This window comes from Thermobia domestica, chromosome 11 (genome assembly GCF_964235325.1).
Source record: "Thermobia domestica chromosome 11, izTheDome1.hap1.1, whole genome shotgun sequence".
NCBI lineage: Eukaryota > Metazoa > Arthropoda > Insecta > Zygentoma > Lepismatidae > Thermobia > Thermobia domestica.
In genome coordinates this window covers 248,526,653-248,538,776 of record NC_137464.1, presented here as the reverse complement: position 1 = coordinate 248,538,776, position 12,124 = coordinate 248,526,653, and the positions used below count along the sequence as shown (strand labels likewise).

Below are 12,124 nucleotides of genomic sequence, written 5' to 3'. Positions count from 1 at the left end.
CAGGCATGTTTTCAGGCCACAGTTATGAGTTCAGTATATCGTTATCTCACTAATCGTAAGAAAGAATTTAAAAAAAAAGAAAAAAAAAGGAATTTACAATATTTTAAAATCCTGTTCACGTTTGAGACCATAATTTAAAAAATGATACATCAAGTTTTAAAAAACCTTGTTTTCAATTCGTACGTTCTTATTTTGCAACCTTATTAAGAGTATGGAAATAGATTTAAAAAATGGTTGATAGATAAAGTGGAAATAAACAGGAATTGGACACTATTTTCATCATTCACCAAACGTACAACACAGTCATAGGTCTATGAAAAAATCATGCGAGAATTATCCTACAGTTTCTTATTTTATTTTATAAGCTTTTGAGTACGTGTATTTAATTTGTTCGTATTTAATAACTTATTATCTTTTATCAGGGTACCTCTATGACTAGAATTGAGGATGATCCGAACATTACTCCGGGATCTGTTGTTCGTTCACCATTGTCGCTGGCTGCAATCAAAGATACTGAGATCTTTAATTCTGGTAGCAAAACATCTCCAACCGTTACATCATCAGGAGATACACCAATTACACCACTAAGCATGTCATCCACTTGGAGTTACAATGCTCCGACTTCTACAGCCTCGTCATTTACAAGGTAAGCTATGGTTTTGTTTGAAGTTTTTAGAACATAGTTTCAGTAGTATACAGATAAGAGGGTTTACTTGTGCGTTTAAAAGTTGGGAATTATGTGAATGTCAGTTTATATTGGAAGATAAGATGATGCTATAGTTTAAAATGTCGACCAATATTTGTCTGCGAGTATACTCAGGCACTTAGTGATATGACAACCCCCCAGAACTGTAAGATACAATTGAAAGTATAGTTTGTTGAATTTGTAGTCACCTAACGATACACAAGTATCATTCGTTAGTTGACTCCATTATAATCTCAGAGGAGTTTGCTTTTATGCGCGAAAGACTTCATTCAAACGAAAAGATATTGTGGTTAATGCGAATAATAAAAGTGTGAAGTTAAATGGAATTATAAACTGAATTTTTATTTTTTATTGGATTGATTGGAGAGTTAATGAGGACGTAGCATCGAAGCTATTTGTCCCAGTCACGAGAGACTACTGGGCTTGGGTTTCTTGTGCAAACAAGATTTATGATTTTATTTGAATGTGTGATATTATACAATTGAAGTACAGTTTTAGCGATTAGTGTTTTAACTAATATGGAATACTCTCGTTGAGTGTACGGGGGCCGTTCGGAAAGTAACCTCCGATCGATTAAAAAAGAAACACCGAAGTGAATAAGAAGGATTCATTATATAAATCTGAAAACTACTAGTTTCCATTAACATTCAAGCACTTATTACGTCTGCACTAGCTTAGAAATTCTATCAGCAAAAAATCTCTCGCCTGTGTCTAGAACCAGCCTCTGACCGCATCTCTCAGCTCCTTATTATGGAATTTTTATGGGCCCACACCACTCACTGTTCTTTAGGTCAGAAAGCTCCGAGATTGTGAAACATAGATATTCGTGAACTTTTCCATCAGTTTTCTGAACAAGTTCAAAAGTGACCACTGATGGCTTGCCACTCCTCTCTTGGTCATGAATGTTTGCTCGTCCACTTTTAAATGAACGAACCCATTCACGAACACCTCCTTCACTCATCACACTTGCTCCGTGCACGGCACAAAGTTCCCAATGCATAGCTGCTGCCAAATATTGCTTTTCTGTAAGAAAACATATAACAGTTCGCACTTGGCGGAGTTTCTATTGCAGCACACATTTTGTGATGCTACAAAAGTGGAACTAGTGATCAGACAACCTTTATTCTACCACGACTGGACGCAGACTGATCTACTGCGCACGTCTGCAAAGATGGTAGCGCTGCTGCCAGTACTTCGCGCGCAGTGACCAATCGGAGGTTACTTCCCGAACGCGCCTCGTATTTAAAATACGGTATTATTCACGGTTTGACTCTAGTACTTTGTATTATTATTATTATTATTATTATTATTATTATTATTATTATTATTATTATTATTATTATTATTATTATTATTATTATTATTATTATTATTAGTATTATTGCTGCTGCTTAATTTACACTTCAAAATGTTTGTCACCTTTGCTTGAGCTGGTATTGTAGATTACATTTTATGAGTAAAAGTAAATATAACTATTAATTTAAGTATAATGCGAATAAAACAAAAAGTTCTACCAATGTTAGTAACAAAAATAAACCACTTTCACTTTTAATGTTGTGTTATTTATTTCGTTGTCATAATTTTTTTTTACAGCTCCCTTGGTAAGCTTGGAACGTCCAAGGGAACCTGGGGTGATGCTCCACCTCCCACCACAGTGACGAGTGAGTTGTGGGGAGCACCTATGGGCAAATCTCGAGGACCACCACCTGGCCTTTCAAACAAAGCCAGCAATGGATGGGGTACTCTTGGTGTCGGCAGCAGCACAGGTAGCAGCCGCTCATCATGGGGAGGACATGGTGGAACTTGGGGGTCTACCTGGCTTCTGCTGAAAAACCTTACGCCACAGGTAAGGAAATATGTAAGTCAATTTTATCACTAGAGGTCAAATGTAAAAAATATAGAATCATTCGTGTTTGATATTGCGCTGAAGATGTAATAAAATAAACAAAATTTTGTAACTTCATATCCTCTTTAGTATTAGTTATGCTTATATTTCGTCTATCTTCAGGTTTTTATTTATTTATTCGAAGTTCTAACAATAAATAAGAAACTTCGAAAATTATTTCGGAATCAAACACTAGTTGCTAAAGAACAAAGGTCATGCGGTATAACATGATTTATATTAGTTTTGAAAATAACGCTAGAAAAATATACTGAAATACATTTGATCTTACATGTGAGAAAAGCTGTGTGAGCTGGCATTAAAAACAGCACATTACAGTTCCTTGTCCTATATTTAAAATTAATAAGATATTGGAAAATTACACTTAAAGAAGGGGAGGAAATCAACCAATTGTTACCCACATTTTCCATAGTTGCAAATTCAATGAAGTTTCGTAGGCTGCCGTGGCTCAGTGGTAGAGCGTTCATTTCTGGTTCATGAAGTCGTCGGTTCGATCCCAGTTCGCGCCAAGTGAACTTTGTGGTGGGACAGACACCATGTACATGAGTATTCTCGGGGTTCTCCCGTTTCTTCCCATTTTCTTCATTCCACCACTTCATTTCTCATCATCACCCTCTCCTGTAGCCTACAGGCATAACCGTTAGACGTAAAACTCAAAGTAAGATTTCATTTAATTTTTTCAATGAAGTTCGTACCTATGAAGGAAATAAACGCCGACTTCCAGGAGTAAGAGTTCTGTGGTCTTTCAGGGAGAGAACTAGGTAACGCAATATCTATTGATAGAAGCTATTGGGGACATATTTATAATAAATGTGACTTAACCTTGTGCTTTCGTATTTGTTACTTTAATTGGGTATTTCTTTCCTCGCTGTGAATGTCGTCAGTACCAGTTTTGTTACTGAATCATCGGATCCTCACCTTTGTATTTCCTGTTGTAGTTTCTTTTTTAAAAATTGTACTGAGTACTTCGTGGTTTAATTTCAATTTATTACTATCCCAAATTATGTCCCAGTATTAAACAGTCCGCTCGAGGTTTTTATGAATGAACTATTGTTCTAATAACGTGTGAAATTCCACAATATTTCAATTTGTTCTGATGGGATTACCAGTAAATTCACTTCTTTTGAGGCTGTTGTGAACACAAGTTTCACTGGCAGATTTAACACTGCAAATTAATTAGAACCATAGTTCATGAAAACCGTGAGTATGTTAAATCAGGGATGCAAATAACCACTCGCCTCCGGGCGAGTATTTAACATCATACCGAAGGTAAGTAAATGATTTCTATTGTGGGGTGTGAGCTTAGTAGCTTCTTTGTTGGGCTAGTAAACTTTCGTTGCTTAGTTGCATCCCTGTGTTAAATACAGGGACAGTAATCAAGGATAGTGAGAAACGGAAATTAAGTCTACGGAATACTAAATGCAAATTATTCTTCGTAAGAAAATTAAATCTACGATAGGATATGAAAAGGTAAGAATCTAGTGACGTAGTAATAAAACTGACGCTGATAACGTTCCCAGCGAGAGAAAAATATACATTAAACAAGCAAGCACGGAGGCACAAGATAAAACACTTTTCTTACTCTGTTCCACACTTGCTTTTGGGCAACATAGTTATACCCGTTTAGAGATATGATTAAACATTTATACTACTGTTGTACTGCATAGTTACTATATAATCCGAGCCTATAGATTATTCTCAAACGAAAAAAAGAAGTTCTATTTCTTATGTGTGCTCTAGAAAATCTTAACTGGTGTGGATATGGTATGCTTAGTTACTTCTGCTTGATGATTGCAGCAAAGGCATAGCAGAGTCATTGGATGTCTTCGTTTTGGGCTAAAATGTGTTTCGGTTAAATAGAAATTTCAATGTATATTTTTAGTTATGAAACTTGTAATTTCGCTCTTTTTGCTTGTGAGTGCTTGGATTTTTTTTTTCTTAGCGCAAAATAATCAGTATACATAATAGTACATATCCCATCAAAATATAGCTGTCGTCCAAAGCTCCCCCCCCCCAAAAAAAAAAGTATCTGCTGGAAAGTTGGTTTTGAGAAATAATTTTCTGTGTAGCTAAAAGCCACAAACTTACGTCAGGGTTATGCCTATGATAAGTCTCTAATATGATAGATACGGTTTTCTGTTTGTCAGGTCCCTATGGTCATATGATTTGCCTGCTGTTAATAACTTAATTTCAGTCAGATCTCTAGATACGGTCTTTGTCTTGGACTGCAGATAACCACAAAGATTATGACAATTTATGGAAACTGATAATTCTGTACAGGTTAGCATGTGGTGTTTTTGAGGACTAAAACTGTTCATAGTTGCTTGAATCTTATGGACGAGTAGGGACAAAGATCGTAAAAACTCCCCCCCCCCCTAAAAGTGACATTTTTCACAAGAAATTGCGATGGATGGCCATTTCGGTGTATTTCAAATATTAGTTACACTTCTTCCTACCCTGCATAAGTATGTATCATTTATTAGACTGTAGTAATATATATACTTAGTCCGAATTCCCACAAATCACTCTATAGTTGAAACATAATCACTACAATCTGCCAAAGGAATATTCTGTACATTTAAAATTACGCTTTATTTTTAAAGCACTGTATGTAAGTAAACATCCACCATTTTTCCATCTATAGACTTGAACCTCTAGTTCCCGTTGTCGCTCTATTATTGTAAAGCCATTTATGTCTAAGTAAACCTAGCACTTTCGCTCCTTTCATAAAATTCCAGCTTCCTATCCGTTTATATGTTTTTGAAAGATAAATAGAACATGTATTGATAGAATGGTACAATATTACGGAGCTAGACTACCGGCTTTGTCCGTTTGCATTGATAAGTTGCTCAGTCGTATTCGGGCCTAAGTTCGAAAGTGTTAAAGAAATATGCTTCCAGTTTACAGGAAAGGCACGAGTACTTAAAGTGAAAAAATAAAAATAAGCGTTCAGAGAAAGCGTATGATCAGAAGGATTAAATACCCTTTTATAAGTCTAATGGCGGTTTTTAGCCCTATAGTTATGTGCTCATTCTTGCTCTCTATAGGATGATTAATGAACATTGCGAATAAAGCATTACAATTAACATTTAGACAAAAGTTAATAATTAGTAGGTAGTCCCTGCATTAATTATGAAAAATTAGAAGTAATCTGTAGAGCAGTAATTTATTTAGAATAGAACCTACAAGTGGAAATATACTTTTGAGTTATGAGTGTTTTTCAAGAATGACATGTCATGATTTCAAAAAATTCCATTCCTATGGAATTAATAGTGTGTGTGTGTGTGTGTGTGTGTGTGGATGGATATATACGCCATTTTGAAGGTCGTAGGACATTAAAGCTTATTTAAAATTCATGATGCTAGGGTACATTTGTACAGAGTGAGCTAATTACATTATTTGAGAGACGAAGTGGTGATTTATTTTGTCTTTTGTTTAGATTGATGGTTCAACACTTAAGACTTTGTGTCTGCAACACGGACCACTCCAGAGCTTTCATCTGTACCTTAACCATGGCATTGCTTTTGCCAAATACTCATCACGAGAAGAAGCTGCAAAGGTATGTACTTGTAAACTTTCGGCACACAAATTGAAAACTTTTTTGAGATGAGGTATATATTTATTTGGGAATACTTCGTTTGACGTCTGGGTTTGAAGTTTAAAGCCAGATTACAAAAGAATGGAGTTCAAGTAGGTTGTTACCTTTGTCGATAATAACTAGTTACTATTTTAAGTCAGTATTACTCCTGTGTTGAAGTTTTCATTGGGGACAGTATTTCATAAGAAAAATTATACGTCTGAGAATGAGATGAAGTAGGGGCATGTTTGCCTTTACTGATGGACGCAATAGGTAACAAGAGCCCTCTACTAGTATATTTATAACAATATATAAGAATATATGAAAGTTACAGAAGATCTGTTAAAAGAGCAACTAAGTGTTCAAGTATAGTGTTGCTGTTGAAATTGCCCCCCGAGAGTTCCACTGATGTCCCAAGTGCGCTTATCGTATGGTGGGGGGATCTGGATTTCCTTAAAATGTTGCACCGGGTCAACCTTTGGTCACGGGTTTAAAAAAAATTTAAACCAATCAATCTTTTTGAAACTTCTCATATTCTCAAATGCTGGGTGATAATTCTATTAGTGCTGTAGTTGGCAAACTTATCTCAACAGTCTTTATCAATTTACAATTATTTATAACACTTTCTTGAACATTGTAAATGCTTTCTTGAATTAATACTTCAATGGACCTTCTGGGTAAAGGTCTATCTTCAATGTTGGTTCTTCGACTTCTAAAGTCAGTTGACCGTCGCTTTACTGTTGCATAAGAAGGGGCATTGTCTCCTAATGTAACTGTATTGATGTAGACAGTATGTTGCATTGAATCTTCTAAAATGATTCAATAACCGCTCTTGATCTCAGTTTCTCCACTGGATCGAAAGAAGTACACTCAGGGGGGTCTGTGGACTAAAGTTGAAAAAACAGTTAAGATATACTTGAAAGCATAAGATTTGCGGAGTATGTGAAAGTGGTGATTTTAAGCAAACAGTGAAAGCAGAAGTTACTACACAGCTTTATTACTATTATTATTATCGTTATCATTATTGATTATAAAGAATGGTTTCTAATACTGTAGTGCTAGAAACAGTTTGATCACCATGTAGATAGCTAGATCCGCTTGCTGCTTTAATAAAGTTAAAGGTGGTTTCACATGCAGTCCTCGACTGAGTTCAGAGATAAAGGTGCTAAATTTGGAATAGCATGCATTTTAACAATAAATATTCTTAGTTAAAGCTAAAATTGGACTAAATAAGGAAAATGTCAAGTGTATTCACAAGAAATGTTTGTAAATAGTGTTGATGAATTTGACTGATGTTTATTTAGTGGTCATTGAAGTTTGAATAATGTCAAATGTTGATATGAAATGTTATAAATGAAATGAAGGCCATTTCTTTAGTAAAAATTAATGCTGTTGATAATTGACAGTTTGGGATAGGCATTCCAACGATTGCTTCGTATTTAAATAATAAAATCATTTCACATAATATATACTATTCCATCTTTCATCCAATTTCATTATTGAATATTTTCAGATACCCAAGCAAGATTATTAAAATAAAAATAAATAAATAAATAGTAGTTTCCTTCTCTGCGCCTTGCAACTAATGCTGATTAGCGCTGACTTAACGTGGCAATTGGTGTTTGATTCCAAAACTCGCTAAGTCCACTTTAAATTTTTTTCTGATTTCGCGTGTGGACTCATATTGAGTGCAGTGGCATAAAGCTTTGTATCTCAGTGTTTGTTCTGTTAAATAATAGAGCACTGACGAATGATAAAACATCAAACATTTTAAAAATCTTGACAGTAAATTACTGGAATTTTCGTTGGTGATTTTCATCATCGCCGGTGGTATTGTTTAAAACTTTTAACTGCAGAATCAACTGCCATTTCTTGACTTCAAAAACTACCTGTACATACAGGTGTAATAGATAAACGTTTACTAACAATACATGTTTAGAATTCTCTGAATGTTCAATATACCTCAGTCACTGATTGTTCTGGAAGTTTTCATTGCGTCATAAAAAGCAATCATACATCCATACCGAACATTTGTTTTCTGGTTAGTGTCAGCGCACACAAATTAGCATCCATTGATATGATTACTTACAGAGCGTATGAACACAGTAATAACGGATTACTCATCTACTTTTTCTTTTTCTTTTTACTAGTTGTTCTCCAATACTTCTAGTGTTACACTCGGGATATTCTTCTTCAGGGACACGCAATGGATTAAGCCCTTTTTTGCCCAACATAATCTTGACTTAATTTTTGTGTCAACAATGACATATTTTAAGACTATTACGGACGTTTTATCACTAGTGATAGCCACATCCCGTTCTCAATGTATTGTAGTTTGCTCCTGTACAGTATCTAAATAAGCTTATTACAGTATGTCTTAAAATTAATACACGAGTCTACTGCTAATACCTTTTTTAATGTACTTTTATATATATATATATATATATTACATTTTTTTCATCAGATTAATTTTTCATAATTGGATCCGTTGTCCTAACTACTTGCGAGGTGACTACTTTAAATCGAAGTCGCCTCGTGAATGATCAGGATTACCAATTTGTTGGAGAAACCTGGAATTATATATATATATATATATATATATATATATATTATAAAATTATAGTAGTAGGTTAGTACACTGATCTTGGGATATATATATATATATATATATATATATATATATATATATATATATATATATATATATATATATATATATATATATAGGGTCTCTCCCAAAAATAAGTAGAGTAATTCCGGGAAATTTGGAAATTCTTTAAAAAGTGAATGACCTGTCACGACAGAATTGTAGTGCCCATACCTATAATGTGCAGTCAGCGGAAGCCGCAGCAATAGGCGCCGTGCATATATTCCTCGCTCTGCAGTCAACGTAGAACTGTTCGTGGGGACACTGGGTGCTGTTCAACATCATCCAGTGTTTGCACCAATGTACTGCATGTGGCTGTCAATCCGTCAGAGACATGCACACAAGCCATTTATCCTCCCAGCCCGTCGTATGGCCGGTCGTTTGAATTTGGCTTGTTACCGCGTAGTACCTTCGTGGAACCATCGAATCCATATACTGCACTGTGACTGGATTCCGTCAAATACGGGCAACAATACGTTACTATTCGTCCGCGTACAAATGTTGAAACTTCGGAATGACTGCCGCCTTCGACGACGAGACATCTTGTGACTGTATGAATACACGTCACACCAACCTTCGTCTACGACTGAACTTAAACGCTCTAGCTGGACTCAGCTTGGTTGCCTCGCGACGTTGTTGTTGTTAGTCAGTTGTTTATCCTTTCATGCTTCACATACTCCACAAATTCGGACTTGTTAGGTTTCTTTTTCATGGTGTTGCATTTTTAATGGCTAGCATTGTATAAGATACTTAAGTTTTATTAATGATTCTTTGATCTATATTGCGAGGGTTTGACCGATCTGTTAGATGGCTTGAAGAACGTGATGACATTTTAAACGTAAATTTTAATGTTATTTTTTAGATAAAAGTTCCGCAGTAATTTTCTTGACTTCATTACTTACAGAGAGAATTAAAACCTTATTTCGGTTTTCGGGAAACCTCATGTTTGGGATAACTACATTCATCAAAACTCGGCTCATTTCGCACCTAGTTAAAGCTGTTACGAAAAATTTCTTAAGAATATTCAGAATAATAGTTTGGAAATATCGTGCATCGGAAAAATATCTTGAAAATATAAATTTAGGAAAGAAAAATTGTATAATTTTGCTATTTTATGTAAATGGAAAAACTAAGGTTTGTTCATCCACAATAACAAATAATAAAGTTAATAACGAAAACGTCACACCAAAGAAATGATCTTCCAGGTGTCATACAGTACGTAGCGTACAAAAAATTCCCAAAAAAAAAAAAATCAGGTTCTGCAGTCTGTTAAAGCATAACAGGCTTACAAAAATAACTTCGTATGTCATTTAACACTATCTTGGAAATTTATTAAGGAGAGAGAGAGTGAGTGAGTATGTATATATATATATATATATATATATATGTATGTATGTATGTATGTATGTATGTATGTATGTATGTATGTAATGAATTTTGCGGTACGACTAAAAGGAATATAGTGACAAAGATCAAAAGAACATTCCAGGGACGCTAAGGAATATGATTAAGCTATATAAGCTCTGTCAAAATATCCCCGTGCGTCTAAACACAAAATCAAAGATGTTCAAATACTTCACAGTATATCTTGAGCCATTAAGAAAAATGTTTGAAGCTAGCTTCGACCCTTCGACTTGCTCAGCATTTTGTCTGAGTCGGTCTGTCGTACAATTACCCTCGTGAAAACATACCTGATTTTAGTGAAATTCTGGATATGTACACTTATGTCCAAAATTATTGTCGCATGTCTATAAAGATGTTGTAGGAATATAATTTGATAATGAATTTGCCCGGTATTTCTTGTAATGTTAGTATGTATATAATCGGCAAAGACATGTATGTGGAAAATTTCATGTCAAAACCAGTAAATAAGAACAATAAAACGAAAATAAAATTTTCTTGGCCATTTAGGAACATTTTGTTGCACTCATTCTAATTTTCGTATTTATAATTCTTTTCCTATAAAATTTACTACAAATATACATTTCCCGATTATACACAGTATCAGTATTAAAAGTACCCTGCAAAATCATCATCATATATTACAAGAAGACAGCTATAGATATGCGATAATCATTTTAAACATGAGTGTACATTTCTTCCATCTTTCAAATAATCCTGTTGTTTGAGGTTGAATTCCATGAAGAATAGAGGGGTTAAATGGGATCAAATCCGATAGGGGCCAATTGTAAATTTGAAAATACATACAAAATAATTTTGCGGTAATTACTGCGTAAAAACTGTTAGATAAAAAAAAAAAAAAAAAAAAAAAGTATTCCCTGCATTCTTACAGCTTGGAGTTAAAATTTGCGAAGGATGAAAGGGTGAATTTACCCTTTAACTTCAACTTTTCCCAGTTCTCATTTCTGTATGGAGTTAAGGTGTTTTTAACCTTATCTTTTATTTATTTATTTTCACCTAAACTTGAATTAAAATTTTGGTGGGATATCGCGTTAATTTTTTTGAATCGTCTCAACTACTTGGAGAGAAATGGACGTATAATTTAGGAGTGACCCTCTTCTTTCCACGTGATTTTTAATACGTACTGAGAAAATTTCGTACAGATACTCTAATTTTTGTGAGAGATTAGAAACTTTCTCGTACAGTTGTGAAGTTGAAATTACTGAGAAGGAAAGGGGAGGATAACGAGCTTCAACAATGCATATAACTAATTATAAATCATGTACATTAGAACTAGGAATCCCAGTTTGAACTCGGATAACTGATATTAAGATAAAAGATGGAACTCCGTAATTAACAGCCTACAACCTATCCGAACATCAGCTCTGAAACTTACTTTCTAATACAACTAACCAAAAAAAAAAAAAAAAAACTGATTCATATATTTTATTATTCACTGGTTGAACCTGCACTCTCTACACAGCGCACCATTCACATATAAGCATCAATCTCGTTGTCACTCCTCAACATCTGTACAGGTCTCTTTACAGATACAAGTGAAAGACGTCTTGATAAAAAAAAAAAAAAATCGGCAACGGGTACGATAAAGGCGAGATTTTTTTCGATTATTTTTTCAATATCTCGCACCGTTTGCAAGATTTGAGCCTACTTGCGGTTGGAGTTTCTAATTCATGTATGATGAGCGTTTTCTTCCTTCTTGCATGCAGTATGTAATAAGCAAATACATTACACACACAATGAGTTAAAATGTCAATGATACATAGTGTTCATTGGCCAAAACACTCCAAATAATAAAGATTCATCTTAACTGAGAAATGGTCATCTTTCGTTTTTCATTATCATTTGCCCATGAAACAAACTCCTGAGAGA

The 12,124-nt window shown here is 34.5% G+C and overlaps 1 protein-coding gene across 5 annotated transcripts in view; it reads left to right on the top strand.

Annotated features, from left to right (window-relative positions):
* Positions 1 to 12,124, top strand: part of gw (trinucleotide repeat containing adaptor protein gawky) — a 139,650-nt gene that overhangs the window by 113,781 nt on the left and 13,745 nt on the right. For all 5 annotated transcript variants that reach the window (XM_081731967.1, XM_081731968.1, XM_081731963.1 and 2 more), the window contains exons 22-24: positions 423 to 646; positions 2,300 to 2,552; positions 6,049 to 6,168. In XM_081731967.1, coding sequence (XP_081588093.1) covers positions 423 to 646; positions 2,300 to 2,552; positions 6,049 to 6,168 — 597 coding nt within the window. The remainder of the gene's footprint in view (positions 1 to 422; positions 647 to 2,299; positions 2,553 to 6,048; positions 6,169 to 12,124) is intronic.